Source organism: Gadus macrocephalus, chromosome 18, assembly GCF_031168955.1.
Source record: "Gadus macrocephalus chromosome 18, ASM3116895v1".
NCBI classification, from domain to species: Eukaryota; Metazoa; Chordata; class Actinopteri; order Gadiformes; family Gadidae; genus Gadus; species Gadus macrocephalus.
This window is the reverse complement of record NC_082399.1, coordinates 14,703,023-14,720,282: the sequence shown is the minus strand read 5'-3', so window position 1 is coordinate 14,720,282 and position 17,260 is coordinate 14,703,023. Positions and strand designations below refer to the sequence as shown.

Sequence of the window (17,260 nt, the reverse complement as noted above, 5' to 3'; positions counted from 1 at the left end):
GGAGGATGGAGGCAGGGATAAAAGAGGAGCTAATGTCCTTTACCTTCTGGGTAAAGTAGGAACTTAAGTCTTCAGCAGTGAGGCAGGAAGGAGGTGGAGGGGAGGGAGGGTTGAGGAGGGACGAGAACAGAGAAAACAGTTTCCTGGGGTTTGAGGCGGAGGAGTTGATTTTGGTGCGGTAGAAGGCAGATTTGGCTGTTGACACAGTGGAGGTGAAATCAGAGAGGGAAAAGATAGTGCGATAGATCATTAGGACAGTCTGATGTCTTCCATTTCCTCTCAGCTGCCTGCAACTCTGCTCTAGTTGGGGGGGGGGGGGGGGGGGGGGAGGATCCGAAGGTCTGGAGTGGAAGGGACAGAGGGAGTCCAAAGAGGAGGAGAGGGAGGATAGCAGAGTGTCTGAGGATTCATCTGTACATAGATGAGAGAATCGTTCGATAGGAGGTAGTGAAGACAGAACAGTAGAGGCAAACGTAGAGGGAGAGAGGGATTTCAGGTTACGGCGGCTGGTGACAATGTGAGGACTAGAGAGGTGTGGGGGAGAGGACTTCAAGGGGAGAGAAAAAGCAACAAAGTGATGGTCAGACACAGGGAGTGGGGTAACAGAGAGAGCAGCGGTGCCGCAGGACCTTGTGAATATCGGGTCAAGTTGGTTCCCGGCCCTGTGTGTGGGAGGAGTAGGGGATAGTGTTAAGTCAAAGGTGGCGAAAAAGTTGGTTAATTCAGGTGAGTGCAACTTCTCTGGGAGGAGGTTGAAGTCGCCAAGGATAATGAGTGGTGTGCCATTTTCAGGAAAGCAGCTGAGAAAGGCATCCATCTCCACGTAGAAGTCACGAAGGGGACCTGGAGGACGGTAGATCACCACAATGGAGAGCTTGAAAGTGTTCTAGTGCAGTGGTTCTTAAACTTTTTGTCTGGCGACCCCACAAAAAAGTATTGTAAGGTCTGACGACCCCACTTTCCCCAAACCCATTCTAAGTCCTTACTCAAAATACCCCCTCAAACGTTAACAACTAAATCAAGCAAAAAATAGTAAGCAAAGTAATTAGTTTTATTTATTCCATATGAACAACATCCGAGAAAACCAAACAATCACGATTAAACAAGTGTAGGCTGCCGCTATCAGATCAGAACGCTATGTGCGTGGCGCGCACGCACACAAAAGCACACACACACACACACACGCACACACACACACGCACACACAGCATTAGGCTTACAACGTTACATGAATTATATATATGGCGATAACAATAACGGTATTTTTTTATTTCGCTTTTCTGGTTTACTCTCTTTAACAATTTCAATGGGAAGGGTGGGCCTGCTTCCGTGAACATAGCAAGTTAATTCTAGGAAGAATGCTGCATACGGCGACACAGAGATTTTCCTCCACGGTGCTGAGCCGACATCTGCATTTATTTTTTATATATGCGAGGGACGAAAATGTCTTCTCGCACAGATAGGTCGACCCGAAAGGAGTTAGAATGTCCATGGCAGCCTTGGACAATCTGGGGTATTCCTGCGCGACAGCCAGAATTCGTCCAGTGATTTTGAGGCAAACGATGTCTGTATGGTTCGGTCACTGGATAGCTCAAGCAGCGCATCTTCGAGCTCAGATGACAGATCGTCGTATCCAATCATAATTCTCCACAATTCCCGTCAGAAAATATTGATGGAATTTTTCGAGGAGGCTTTGGAGATGAACGTTGATGGAGGCCTCCAATGAATTTACATTCACGTCTTCCTCCTCCAAAAAGTCATGCAGCTCCGAAAACATCTCAAAATCCCCACTCTCCGCACGGACTGCCCAACGCTGCAGCTTTTTTGTGAAAGCATTCACTTTGTCCGAGAGGGTCAGGATGTTAGTGTTAAGGCCTTGTAGTGACAGGTTGAGCATATTTAATTTGTCGAATATACATGACAAATAAGCAAGACGGGCTATCCATTCCGAGTCAGTGAGATGGTGCGCAAAAGCGGAGTTTGCGTCTGAGAGGAAGGTGCGCACCTCGCTTCGCAACTCTAACAGGCGTGTAAGAACCTTGCCCCGTGAAAGCGACCTAACTTCAGAATGGAAAAGAAGGGATTCGTGTGAAGACCCCATTTCCTGACAGAGAAGGGTGAAGAGTCTAGTTTTGAGTGGGCGAGATTTGATGAAATTCACCATTTAAATTGCTGTCTGGAGAACATTGTTAAGCTCGGGCTCAAGTGTCTTGGATGCCAGGGCCTCTCTGTGGATAATGCAATGTGTGAACTTGGCATGTGGTGCAACGCTAAGGACCTTTGCTTTCAGCCCTTTATTTTTCCCCAACATAGCTGCCGCACCGTCTGTGCATATGCTTAGGCAGTTGGCCCATTGCAGCCCTGCGTCTTCCATCCAACCATTGAGACAATTAAAAATGTCACTGCTGGTACACCTTCCTTCCATCGGAGAGCAGAACAGCATGTCCTCGTGAAGTTTTCCTTCATAACTGTAGCGAACAAACACCAACAATTGTGCGACACTCATCTAACTGTAAAGAAAACCTGCAGTTTTTTACTCTCTCGATTATCTGACATTTCATGTCATTAGCGATCTCGATAATGCGCTTGGATATCATTGGAGAGGGGTATTTGCTCGGCAATTGTGTGTGGCTTCTGTGCTTTTGCCACAAGGTGGGCCACTTCGTAGGAAGCTGCCAAGGCTTTGGCGGGCAAGGTTGCTTGCTCATGCACTGCGGTCTTCTGACCTTGCAGGGCAGCTTCTTTTTGCAGAAAGAAAGTCATTTGTTTCGTAGCGTCCTCGGGATGGCGGGTTTCGAGATGTCGTTTCAGTTTGACAGGTTTTAAGCTCTCATTCGCCAGAACATCGCCGCAAATCACACATTGTGGGTGGTCGAGGTTACCTTTTACTTGGCAAGTGAATCCATATTTCAGAAATTCTTTCTGATAATGCCGACGCCTAATTTGTTCCTTTTTATTCTCACCGGCCTGTAGACTTGTCCCAGGCCGGTGGGACAAGCGATCCTCCTCCGAGGATCGCGGAGGAGTAGACGCACTGGTAGATGGCACTTCCGAGCTTTTGTTCGATTTATTAAGCAGCCACCTCTCCATTTTGGCATGTAGGCTACCTATGTATTTTTATTTTGTTCTACTTAAAATGGCGGAGGGAGCAAATAGTTAAATTGTTTCTATCAGCGGAGTAGCCCATTGGCTGAACCAGATCTCGTTGAAAGACGCAAACATATTTTCTCTCTTCTCGACTTAACTGCGTGTAAAGAAGAAAAGTGTAAGAAAAAGGCAGATTTTTTTTCCCAATATTATTTTCCTTTGTTTCACCTGGCATAATAATAATTTGGGTCATAATAATTGCCGACCCCACAGAAGTCTTTCGGGACCCCATTTGGGGTCGCGACCCCTAGTTTAAGAATCACTGTTCTAGTGGAAGGACCTGGTTGGACCACTTCGGCGAGATGAGGAGTCCGGTCCCTCATCCTCGCCCTGATGGTGTGTGAGAATGAGTCGACGGTGGAGAGGGCAGCAGGAGTAGCAGAGTTATCTGGAGTGATCCAAGTCTCTCTCAGGGCAAGGAAGTGGAGGGTCATGAGGGACGCGTAAACCTCTGCGTTCTTGACAGCTGATTGGTAGTTCCAGAGTCCTCCCATCACTTCAAGGTCAGTGTAGGCAAGGGTCGGTGGATGGCACAGATTGGATGGGTTGCTGCGCCGATCAGAGGATCTATGGTGGCGTCGTCTATGAGTGGAAATCCTGACGATGAGTGAAGTACGACGCATAGCTACAATAGGGTGGCTTCCTCTGGTCTTCCTCGAGGGACTCCCTTAGTCTTTGTTTCCCGGTTCTTCATTTGCAGGGTCCTGACCCTAATAATAGCGAGCCTTTAAATGAGCAAGGTAGCTCAGGCAGCCTTAGCTCCGCCCAGCAGTCAAGCCTATTGTTGTCACCTTGTGACTGAAACTAGCCTCAACGACCTATTATTAACAACAACAACAGCAGCAAAAACCAACGCAGCAGCAATAGGGTTAAAGTCCAGTACAACCAATTGCAATGCTAAACACGAGAGTTCTTAGTTTCTAGACTAACCTACAGCCAGATATGAGACAACCTTCTTAAAGACAAATATATGACCCTTGACCCTTTTGACCGCTGCCCTCTGTGGTACCTGGAGACACTCTCCAGTAGAGGTCAGGCGGTCAGGCGGAGAGGTCGTACCGCGGTCTGAGAATGTCAATGAATGTAAAATACAACCGAAAACTCAAGATTGTAGTGTGAAATGTCCCTTGGTGAATCTGTTGCGAGAATAAAGGCATAAATACCCACTTTGGACTCACACTACACCTATGATCTGGAGAGCCTTTTCAGCAAGGCATCGTTGTAGGACACACATAGATTTGCATTATACCAGTTGTTCTCAAACCTTTTCTGCCAATAATGCACTTATGTGCTTTCTATTTGGCAGTTTGAACATGAATATTAAAAGGGTGCAAACACTTAACATTTAGTGAGAATCATGGGCATGTGCTTTATGCAATTGTTGGCTAATTTCTTCCCACAAAAGAAGCACAACTCCAGGGTGAAAAATAAAACATGGCTTGCTTTTAATTTTGTACCACCTGCAGTACTATGCGTACCCCCATTTGAGAACCACTGCATTATACTATGGGCATGCTTTTTGATGAACCAGGGCACTGGTACTGGACTAAACCAGTGAGGATAACACACATTGAACAGGCACTGGTACTGGACTAAACCAGTGAAGATAACACACATTGAATAGGCACTGGTACTGGACTAAACCAGTGAAGATGACACACATTGAACAGGCACTGGTACTGGACTAAACCAGTGAAGATGACACACATTGAACAGGCACTGGTACTGGACTAAACCAGTGAAGATGACACACATTGAACAGGCACTGGTACTGGACTAAACCAGTGAAGATGACACACATTGAACACGGACCATACCTGTGTTTGTCCTACGATGACGCCGCTGTGAAAAGGCCCTATCCAGCGTGATCCAACATGGACGCTGTCAACCCCAGAACTGTGTCTCCCCCCAACAGCTGAAGGGTCACTATGATCTGGTGGTGGAGGTGTGGGATGGGGGCGCGGACCCGCGGCGCTCCAGGCTGGCGCTGTCCGTCACCGTGCTGGACGTGGACGACAACAGCCCCGTGTTCACCCAGCAGGCCTACGAGGTGGAGCTGCCCGAGAACAGCCCCAGGAACACCGCCATACTGCAGCTACAGGTGGGCCGGGGGGAATGATGAATGGAGGGATGGATGAATGGATGGTGGCTGGTCGCATGGAGGGATGAAGGAATGGGTATGGATGAGTAGTTTGCGTGAAAATGGACGGGTAGATTCCACTTTTAATAATGTAGCACTTCTATTTTTTATGCTATACTTATTATACTTATTTTTTATACTACTTTTATAAGAAAGCAACCCTTATATAAATACAACAGTACATGACGAGGGAACAAAGAGTTGGTCACCTATTCATTCGCACAGATCTTTCACGGGTAGATATGTCATTTTGATATGTCATGTCATTTTACTGCAGAGCAAATCACATCTAATTTTCACACAAATAAAGACATATTCATTCCCAGTACCTCAAGCGTTTTTCATTAGATTTGGTGAGAAGGTAATTCCCTGGGGGTAAGTAACCAAATCTCTCCATTGCTGTAGCACGTCTTATCCTCCTCTTCATAAACATTCATTCCACTTTTTTTTTAACATTTTCCCGATGTTCCTCTCCTCCTCCTCCTCCCCTAACCCTCCCCCCCTCCCCCCCTCCCCAGGCCACCGACACCGACCTCGCCGCCACCCTCACGTACCGGATCAGAGCCAACAGCTCGGACCCACGGGTCGGCCAGCTGTTCCAGGTGCACCCGTCCAGCGGGCTGCTGTCTGTGCTGGAGGAGCTGGACTACGAGAACACCCCGGAGCACTCCTACACCTTCACCGTGGAGGCGCTGGACACTGGGGGGACCATGCCCGCCGGGCTGGCCTCGGTCACCGTCCACATCATGGTGAGTCCGGTGGTGGTGGTGGTGGTGGTGGTGGTGGTGGTGGTGGTGATGGTGGTGGTGGTGGTGGTGGTGATGGTGGATAGTGGTGGTGGTGGTGGTGGTGGTGGTGGTGGTGGGTGGTGGTGGTGGTGGTGGTGGTGGTGATGGTGGATAGTGGTGGTGGTGGTGGTGGTGATGGTGGATAGTGGTGGTGGTGATGGTGGTGGTGATGGTGATGGTGGGTGGTGGTGGTGGTGGGTGGTGGTGGTGGTGGTGGTGGTGGTGGTGGTGGTGGTGGATAGTGGTGGTGGTGGTGGTGGATAGTGGTGGTGGTGATGGTGGATAGTAGTGGTGATGGTGGTGGTGGTGGTGGTGGTGATGGTGGATAGTAGTGGTGGTGATGGTGATGGTGGTGGTGGATAGTGGTGGTGGTGGTGGTGGTGGTGGTGATGGTGGATAGTAGTGGTGGTGGTGGTGGTGGTGGTGGTGGTGGTGGTGGTGGTGGTGGTGGTGGTGGTGGTGGTGATGGTGGATAGTAGTGGTGGTGGTGGTGGTGGTGGTGGTGGTGGTGGTGGTGGTGATGGTGGATAGTAGTGGTGGTGGTGGTGGTGGTGGTGGTGGTGGTGGAGTGAAATGACTCCAGCCAAGCCTCACCTTAACTCAAACTTTTGCTGTTTTGTGTTAAACTATTAAAGATTTGCTTTAAGGAATCCTTAAAACTCTGTAATCAAGGCACCTTTCCCAATGATCCTTGCTTTTAAGGTGTGTGTTAAAGGTGTTTTTAGGTCTCTCTCTCTCTCTCTCTCTCTCTCTCTCTCTCTCTCTCTCTCTCTCTCTCTCTCTCTCTCTCTCTCTTTGTGTGTGTTTTTGTCCATGCGTTATGTGGGCAAGTGTGTGTGTGTGTGTGTGTTTTTTTTTGCTTGCTTCATTTTTGTATTTGCGTCTGTGCGTGTAGGTGTGTGTGTGTGCATTTTTGTGGCAAAGTGCAGTAGAGTGTCAGCTCTTAATTGCTCTCCTACAAATAAGGATCCCCAGGCTTTATCCAAGTTCCAGGTGAATTGATGGTAACCAGATGGATAAAGAGGCTTGGGGAGGTACCACATAGAGAGAGGGAGGGAGAGAATCTCATATAAAGTGAGATAAAGGAGGGAGAAATTGAGTAGAAGAATGAAAGACAAAGAGAATATTGAACCCAGGAAGGAGAAGAAGTGATAGAGATGGAAACAAAACCTTGCAACATGTGACATATTGAATGGCTAGGTAAATATTTCCATTGCTGCTCACTGTTTAATATATTAGACAGTGTTAGGAAAACATAAAACCACATTAATTATTCAAAACGTCAAGGCACTTGACAAAACAAAGGCACTTGCCGTCTACCTGACAAAACAAATTGATTTAACAGGAACCAGGTGTGTGTGTGTGTGTGTGTGTGTGTGTGTGTGTGTGTGTGTGTGTGTGTGTGTGTGTGTGTGTGTGTGTGTGTGTGTGTGTGTGTGTGTGTGTACGATCTGCATGCACTTTCTTGTTAGTGGGCATAAACAAAACCTGTAATAAAAGACAATAGCAATGCAACAAAAACAAGGGATAAAATAAAATATAATAGCTAACAAGGAGGTTATGAAGGCAATAAGAGCAGTGATGAAGCAACACACTCAGGCCTCTCTACACATGACCTTTAGCTCTTCCCGCAAGGTTATTATGGTGTGTAATGGGGTCCTAAAGGCCCGCTGTGTGTGATTTAGAGACCGTGTTGGTGCTGCGGGTACTACACAGGGTGTTTGTGTTCTTATCGAGCCCCAGTGTGATGATGTTAACTATAAGGCATATGGCGAGGTTCAATATGAAATGTATAATGTAAACCAGCTTCTAAACAACATATCAACCAGATTCTGAACCAGCTTATGAACCATATTTTATACAATCCTTTAAACGACTCGATACCGGCTTCTAAAGGTGGCTGAGAGGACGCACAACTAGTTATTTTAAGTTATTTTTAAGCTTATTTTCTACTCGAAAATGCATTTCCTGCAGAAAATGCAATGACTGCTTTAGTGCAAAGTGAGGTTGAAAATATGTATGAATAAAGCCACATGGTTTAAGACGTGAAGTAAGTGTCTTTATGTTCAAAAGTCTAAATGGAGTAAAAAATCTAAACATGCACTACATTTAAAAAATGTCAAATGGTTGGAAGCAAATAAAGTGAAGAGTTAAATAAATAGCTAAAGTGAGAAAGTTTGATTACAATTGAGATAAAATATAGAATAGCTGAGCTGTTCTGATAAAGTTGGAAATGGTTGATTCAAGTCGGTGTGTCAAGTAGGGAATATGTTTTGAACTTGGTTCTGGGTTTTTCCTGAATCAAACTGAGTACTCTGTAATTTGTGCCCAGTGCTTTGCACTCAGCCCTTCTCTATGAACACACTAATCATTAGAAACATCCATGCACCAGCCAATACTTTCTCTCCATAAATAACCTGTTTTCTTTGAAAAGATTTTCTTTTAATTTGCCAAACACACTGATGATTATCCGGGAACCATGGTTTTAATCTGTTCGCGCTTGTTGTTTGCCATGCTGTGTTTTCTGCTGCTATATCATTTTTCTGATCTGTAAGCAACAAAGGTTGGTCGGTCTCACTAATGCTTTTTAAAAAGGAGATGTGGTTTAGGTGTTATTATGTTTAATTGAAATGACACGCCTGGGTGCAGACAACTTGATCCAATTATTTTCTTCCCAACGGTACCGCTCTTAACCATCTTCCTAAAAAGCATCTTCTAAAGCATCTTCTAACCAGTTTCTATATGTTTTCAAAATCTATTTCTAAACCCGTTCCTTCTCCGTCTTCTGAAGATGGGGCTTTGATGTTTTTTGATCAGCAGAGAATTCATACTATCTTTTATAGCAAATGGCCCGAAATCAAACGTTCCGGCCAGTATTTCCCCTCATTTAGTTCTGGTCATGGCAAAATTATCGTGTGTGTGTGTGTGTGTGTGTGTGTGTGTGTGTGTGTGTGTGTGTGTGTGTGTGTGTGTGTGTGTGTGTGTGTGTGTGTGTGTGTGTGCGTGTGCGCCTGTCTGTTTGAAAAGGACATGAACGACTTCCCTCCAGTGTTCAGCCGGTCAGCGTACCGTGGCATGGTCGCCCCCAACGCTGTTAAGGGAACCATCGTTACCACTGTGACGGCCACTGACTCTGACCCTTCGGTAAAAAACCTTTTCTTTCTATTCTACCGTGTTATTTTTTATTCAGATTCTTTTTAATGTGTTTTTTCAATTACATTCACCAACTTTTCATTAGGCAATATAATCATTTGAAAAATTCAAATGATTATATTGGGCATCATTTCTAAGTAGTGTTTTGTTTTTGGACCAAAAAAATAAGCATATGAAGGAAAAATGGTAAGGTAGTTTGTGAGTGATTCGCTCAACGGGCGAGCGAGTTAGTATGCAAGTATGTCAGTTAGTTAGTTGGTTAGTTAGTGAGCCAGCTTCTGTCTCTAAAACTGCACCTCTCTATCAAAACGTATGATTTTATCCAAAAAGAAACTCACCATGTGAAGAGCTCCCCTCTGCTCGTCAGGTCTATCTTACGCTGATAAACGTTGTCCCTCGGGTGTTAATCAGTGCCCCCTGTCGTCTGTCCAGGGTACTCCTGCGGGGATGGTGCGCTACAGGGTAGATCAGCAGGCTCATCTCTACCCCTCCAGTATCTTCGACGTGGAGGAGACCACTGGAAACGTGGTGACCAGAGTCAACCTCAACGAAGAGCCGAATCTCAAGTTCAGCGTGAGTATGGAAACCCAAATCTGAGCCAAAGTATAGTGTGAGTAGTGCAGCTTACGATTGGGTGGTTCCTCATTATTTTTGTCCGTCACCAAATTCTTTGTTCTCCAAACGTTGAAGATGGACTTTTGGTACAAGTCTCAATGTGAATCATTTTTTATTCTTCTTCTGGGGTATGTCCTTAGACCTTTATGCCCCGTTTACACCATCCCGCTAATGGCCGCTAATGGCCGATGGACCACCGATGTGGAAGTCGGGGTGATTCGGGTGACATCGGGCTAAAAATGTATGATCGGGTCAATTTATCGGGGTAGCATTTACACATACCCGATGTTATAACGATAACATAACGATGTATGCCAGGGAAGACACCCGAAGTGCGTTTGGCGTCATTTGACGTCATTTCGAATGACGCCAAACACGTCAAATGACGCGTTTGGCGTCATTTGGCGTCATTTCGGGAGAAGGCAAAGGGGAGACTGGTTTAGACTGATATTTATTTATATATTTATTTATATTACAATAGCGATTTTATAATAATAGAACGCCGGTTCTAAATGGGCGAAGTACCCTGTAATTATAAAAGTAGGACATCCATCCATCACCCCCTATTTATACCCAAGTGGCAGATTGAGGGTCTTCCTTAACACAATCTGGTCACTCACAATCGTTATTTGTCTAGGGTTCTCGAGGGTCTTTCGTGTGTTGAGGTTGCCGATATAAAGACGATAAAACACGATAAAGCGCGGAAGATTAACGAATATAGCCGATGTGCCCAGGAAAATTCCCGAACGATTTGCGATGTTTTACGTTGTACTCCCGTTCTATTCCCGATTATAGCCGATTAGCCCATAGCAACACCTGGTAACCGATTCTACCCCGATAGACCCAAAATTAACAAACATGTTCGTTCTTTGCCGATGTTGCCCGTTGTTGCCCGATCATTGAGCATTTCTTCCCGTTTCTTCCCGTTGTCTAACGATGTTCCCGGGAAGAGTAACGGTGTTTCCCGATGCAACCACGCTATTTGCCGATGTTATAACGATAGCTGCTGATTTAGCCATCGGGCACCATCGGGGCCCACTATCGGGTAGGTGTAAACAGGGCATTAGCGAGCCAAAGATCAAGGTCAATTAGATTAGACCACGTTTGTTTGGGGGCCGGTGTTTGGGGCAACTAGTTAATGTGTTCCACAGTTTGTAGTGGGTCTTCACACTCGCATTCGGCATTGTCCAAAATGCCGACCTTCAGCATTGCTGAAGGTGTCCCACACCTGACCTCAGGTGGTTGAGGGTTGTCCACTGCTTTCGGGGGGCAGGTGCTGGCCAGGAACGTCCCAGGGATCTTCAACGTAGTGGGGTGGCTGAGAGTGGTGGGCTGACGTCCACTTGTCCCTCCATTACGCCCTGACCCAGGCGAGCTTGGAGGTGTCGGCTGGTGGACTGGACAGCCCCGGCCCGTTCTGCCGGCGATTTAAATTCGCCCTGCTGAAGGGTCTGGAGAAGGGCAATACATTTCTTGTTGCTTCCGATACGCTTTTGCGGTGAGCCAATCACCAAGCTGGCTTCCCCCCCCTGGCGCGCTATTGGCTGGTTTAACACAGGGACGACAGGGAAGCGACGGCAAGCAGCCAATTGCGTGCAGAGTCAGTTGAAATAGGCCCGTTGATCACGCCTCTTGAGCTGAAGAAAATGACAGCAGCCTCCCCAGACCAAGATCAATCTACGATTGATCTTGGTCTGGCGATAGCCAGGCTAGTCGGCTGGAGTTGTGCAGAGAAGTTCTATTTTTTTATTGAGAAATGCCTATTGATTGGGAACGTGCGTCCAAAGCACTAAAACGGGGATCTTACTTATTTCTCTCTGTTGTTTTTCTTGCCAGAGCTCAGGGAACCGATCTTAGTGGAGCCATTGTGGTTTGAGATGAGATGTTTTTAATTCCAACAGCTCTGAAACAAAATGGTGGTCGATCCTGGTTGTTATGCACAGGTTGTCACAATCGTGCATGGGCTGTGGAATATTTTCTTCTCCCTTTTTGTTTGTCTTTTTTGTGTTTTTTTGTTCATGTCTGTCCTGACAGGTTGGTCTATGTGGTTGGGTTTGCCCGTGTTCTGTCCTCGTACCTGCCTACAGAGTGGCACCCCCACGCCAAAGTTTGGGGGGGGGGGGGGGATACAGGGCGCCACGGCAACAGCAATCCAACCGCTAAACTTCTGCCATTCATTCACATTTTTTTGGTTGGGGTAACATTATCACCCTGACTGTTTGCCGTGCACATGAGTTTTATCAGCTTTTATCAGTTTTTTAATTGTCCTTGTTAGCAAGAGTTTGAAAAATACCCCAGTGCCTATTAAAGTGTGAGTTTGTCGTGTTGAGAGGACTATTGGGAGGTATTGCTTTCATTCTCAGAAACAAGCAGAGAATTGATCGTTTGATTGTGGCAATTTCCCTGGAGCCATTTTTGCAAGTTAACCAAATAAGGTATCAAGTGCTTGCTAACTCTGTTTGCTGACATTGGCTGCTTGATTGACAGTTGGTGGTTGTTGCCTATGACGATGGCGAGCCTGTGAAGGAGAACAGGACTCTAGTGGAGGTGACGGTGTTGCAGCCCTCCTCAATCCCAGTCTTCACCCAGGAAGAGTACAGGTACACACTCATGAACACACACGCACAAACACGCACACACAGACACAGAAGCACGCACGTGCCCAGACACACACTGACACACACACACACACACACACGTATGCGCGCACACACACACACATGCTCACCCACACACAGACACACACACATATGCACGCACGCACACACACACACATGCGCTCACATACTTACACACATGCACACACACAAACACACGTGTGCAGACACACATGCGCACGCACACACACGCGCACGCATACAGACACACACAAGCGCAAAGACACTCACAGACACACAGACACATGTGCACACATGCGCACACACACACACACACAAAAACATGTGCATGCACACAAACACGCGTGCAGACAAACACGCACAAACACCAACAGACACACACACACACACACACACACACAGACACTCAGACACTGACACACAGACATACATACGTATAGTAACACACACATACACACACCCTGTCAAACATATTTTTGCCTGAGGGAAGATGCATATTCATGTTTTGTATGCCGTGCTGTAGATGATGAATGGCGTACCATATGGTTGCCAGACATCTTTTATCTTCTCTGGTTTATGCTCTAGAAAAAATATATAATAATACACTCCAAACTAAATTCTAAGATAAAGATGCAGTGCATATTTAGTCTTTCAATCAAGTTGCGCTTTTGTGGAGTAAATATCTGAACAGTGAGACACAAAAGGCCATTTAACAGCTTTTTACTGATTTAGGAATTTAGACTAGCTTAGACTAGCTTAAACTAGCTTAATGATGGCATACAATGGATGGCAGTTTGTGATGCCAGTGGTTAAAGAAAGACCAAACGCAATCACCCCGTCAAAAATACCTACTTCTGGCAATTTCCGGGAGAAACACATTTACTCATTTCGTAAACTGCAGCCACAATTTAACTTGCTTATGTTTGTACAGACGCAGGGAGAATCCAAGTGATTAGGAAATCATTCTAAATTGTCACCTCTTAAATGTCAAGTAGAGCCAATACGTCTTTTTAAGATCTAGCATAGTGAAACTTTGTGAAAGGTGTACGATATTACACTTGACACATACATATTTTGTAGTAGGTTAGCAGTTACATTTAGAGGATTTTGCTGACGCTTTTATCAGAAGTGACTTGCAGTCATTCATTCTCACATTCACACACTGCGACGGAGTCAACCACGCAGGGCGACAGCCAGCTCGTCGGGAGCAGTCAGGGTGAGGTCTCTTGATCAGGGACACCTCGACACTCTAGCTAGGAGGAGCCGGGGGTCAAACAAGCAACCCTCTGGTTACCAGTTAACCCACTCTACCTGCTTAGCTAATGCCGCCTCACAAGTTAGTACCCATTGTGATGAACTGTTGGCTGTTGTGATGCGAATGATAAAGTGTTATTCTGAAGAAGTGCTCTGGCTGTGACATTCGACTGTATGAGCACTGGCTGGATATCTTGGTTATCTATCTGGTAATCCAATGGATCTAGAAGTTTGACTAGCCTATAACCTAACGAATATACTTCACAGCACCTGTGAGTTGGAGTTACGCAGTATTTCCTTGTTACGGAGATAATCGTCCAGCGGAAATCTAATTCGAGAGCGGCTAGATGGTGCTTCAGAAGACGATGGATTGATGTATTTCTGTAGTGGCCAGTCTGGGACATGACAAAGAAACTGATTGTGAGAATGGGAAAAATGAATGTTCTACATGGGCACTCATGAGCACTCTTCTGGTGGGGATGGCTGTCATTGAGATCCAGGCAGTTGTCGGGTGGTAAGTTAGGTTTTATAATTATGTCAATAATACTGAGGATATGAAATCAGACAGTGTCTTTGTTCCTATAGAAAAAATGACACTTTATAATGCTGCAATTCATGATGAGCTAAGGTGGTGAGAAGGTATTAGTTAAGCATTTTGTCTAAGCTTATCTAAAGTGGTAGATGCAGTTTTTTTCAAGTAGGTACCCATTCCCCATGCAACGTGTGCTTACACATCCCAACCCCATGATTTGCTGAAACTATTTGAAACAAAAGAAGGTAAAATGCACCATTCACACAGATCTGAGCTTGCTGCTAGCTTGTCTGCAATTAGTAATTACATGTTAATTTAAAGTCACATTTGGGATGGTCTCTCTGTTGAATCACAGAATCTGTTGAAAGACTAAATCTGACAAGGGTGGAGAGAGCAGCAAATAAAGACACAACATATCTAATAAAGAGAGAGATAGAGAGAGAGAACACACATTTAATTGAGTGAGTGAATATAAAAAATAATATAATCTTCAGAAAGTAGTGCTTCAAAAAATGAATAATGAAAGAAAATGCACATAAATTAAATGTCGATTAAATGTCAGACTGCATAGAATTAACATGATTAATTCTATAAAAGAAAAGTGGTCGTTGAGAGAAAAGCGCAACGAACGGCAGAGCACTAAGGTCAAGCCGGCCACTTTTCATCAACCAATGAAAAAGAGGGACAAGGCCAGGATCGGTTGGGACAAGAACACAGATGTTAGGCTAGATAACGGCTACCGGTTATTGGATAGTTTCACGTCTGACCTGAAACCTCCACCGGTGTCCAGTCAGCTAATCAGGCGAAAGCATTCCTGGAAGAGTGACCTCATAAAAACATGTGTGTCTGTGCGTACACAAATGAAAGTGTGCATTTATGTGAGCGTGTTTTTCTGTGTGTATGTGAATGAATGTGCAAATGTGTGTGTGAGTGTGTTTGTTTGTGTTTTCATTCATAGGAAAATATCTTGGACCATATATTCTCTTCTGGTGTGTGTGTGATATGCAGGTTTACTTCGGGGTCCTACCAAATCCGTAGGAACCCAAATGTATTTGTTTGTTTTATTCTTGTTTTATTTGTTATTTTTTGGTTTGCTACGTACCCTTTGGTGGAACCAGGGGTAAATGAGAACGAAAGAAAACAACAAAATAATATTGTCGGAGGCAAAGTATAGATGGCAAAAGTAAAGGGTTTTATTTACACAACTCAAGGCAGACGTATATCAGAGCCGTAAAAACCAACCTGTGGGGGAAGAAGGGACCAAAAGGAAGTTGCCAAACAAATGAAACAAGTATAACAAAACTAGGCCTCAATATTCATTAACTCTGCAACCAAAAATCTAACAACGAAAGGCCTACTCTGCTCATCTAAAAAAAAAGGGTGGTTCAGGAAAAATACAAGGGTGGCTACAACCAACTGACCTAGTGTGTTTAACAAAGAAGTAACTACGTGAATGCATTTGTAGGGTACCCAACTTACCTAGCTTCCTACCCCCCACCAAGTACAATTAACAAATTTAACTAAGGCTCTGACAAAACACAAAGGAAGGGCTGAGGCAGCAACCAGCATGCCAGCGGAGATCAGAGAGAGAGAGAGAGAGCGCGCGTGTGCGCGCAAGATTTCTTCTCCTTTTCTTTTTGTTGATTGGCGGGTTGCAACCATAGCTTTCTTGGTGCATACCGCCACCAATTGTATGATTGAGTATGTGACAACAGCATTTATGTATTTGTCTATGGTCTAAAATAAATCGATAAATAGATAAGTGGGTAAATAAGGGGGGGGGGGGGGGGGGGTAGTATTTATATTTTAGGCTATATAAATAGGGTTAGAATTATTTTAATTATTCCTGTCTCCTTTAAAGGTGGGGTATGGGATTTGCGAAACGCCAGCAGATTTTGAAAATACACAACTCTAATGTTCCTACCCCTTCTCATTCAACGCTGATTCTGACTCCACCCATTCCAAGTACATGGACGCGCAATCATGCACGAGCGAACACAGATGCGCGAGAGCGAGCCATTAGCTAGTTAGCTAGCTCCAGTAGCTACCGCAGGATAACAACAGAAGCTTGCTCTGGGTCACGAGCTTTGAGTACGTGCACGAAGGGGTCGCGCGGGGAGCGGGGGAGGGGGAGTGCAGTACGACCGTTTGATTGACGTACTTACTGTCAAATGCCACTCGGTGGGTCTGGAAATCATTGGCTGGAGTTTTTCGAGCCCTGCCCGTTCCACAGATGATTGACTTGTTTAATTTTCATGTCAGTACTTCTAACTCAGTGGCTGTAAGTGGGTTATGATAAGGATTTCAAGTAATTTTGCAAAAATGGCCAAAAAAGAGAATTCCATACCCAACCTTTAAGTATTCAATCACTGCCTTCTGTGTAAGTGATACACCCTCTCCTGCTGTTCCCAGTATGCCAACCAGGAGCGAGATAGTTGTACAGGTGTGCTAAATTTATTGATGGGCCTCACTTCTGATTGACCACAGTACGGGTTGAGGGAAAACTACTCCAGCTCACCTGTGAAGAAAAGGGGGAGGGGGAAACAGACAGGAGTAGAAAAACCGGCACACAGATCCCAGGCCTTTAACATTGTTATTGGTTAATTGCTTAGGCAATGGCAAAGAGACATTGATGGATATATTTAGATGGATAGAGGGAGAGGGAGATAGATAGGGCGATTTATATATAGAGAGAGGGAATAATGACACTGTTTGCGTGACACTCTATTTTTTTGTTTTTGTGTGTGTGTGTCTGTGTGTATGAGAGAGTATAAACTATTCATTAATTAGTAGGAGTCGTAATAACATGGTGATGTCCGCATGGCCGGTTTGAAATGAATTACCCAGACTTCAGCAGCACACAAGAGCATGGCTGCCAGTGGTGGTAATGGTGGTGGGTTTTAAACACTGGCTAATGCGTGTAAATGATTTCCTCTGCGGCCCCCTGGCAATCTGCGAGGGGGGGGGGTGAGACGAATTACCAGTATTGATTCAGACAGAAGAGACCTAACTG

The 17,260-nt window shown here is 45.4% G+C and overlaps 1 protein-coding gene and 1 long non-coding RNA gene across 2 annotated transcripts in view; one reads left to right on the top strand and one right to left on the bottom strand.

Moving 5' to 3' along the window:
* The window catches only part of LOC132446476 (uncharacterized), a 365,756-nt gene that overhangs the window by 182,414 nt on the left and 166,082 nt on the right, over positions 1-17,260 (bottom strand). The gene's annotated exons all lie outside the window — the stretch shown is intronic.
* The window catches only part of LOC132446714 (protocadherin-15-like), a 156,198-nt gene that overhangs the window by 104,415 nt on the left and 34,523 nt on the right, over positions 1-17,260 (top strand). Inside the window, exons 21-25 of the mRNA XM_060037152.1 lie at positions 5,063-5,248; positions 5,806-6,036; positions 9,103-9,219; positions 9,661-9,801; positions 12,331-12,443. Coding sequence (XP_059893135.1) covers positions 5,063-5,248; positions 5,806-6,036; positions 9,103-9,219; positions 9,661-9,801; positions 12,331-12,443 — 788 coding nt within the window. The remainder of the gene's footprint in view (positions 1-5,062; positions 5,249-5,805; positions 6,037-9,102; positions 9,220-9,660; positions 9,802-12,330; positions 12,444-17,260) is intronic.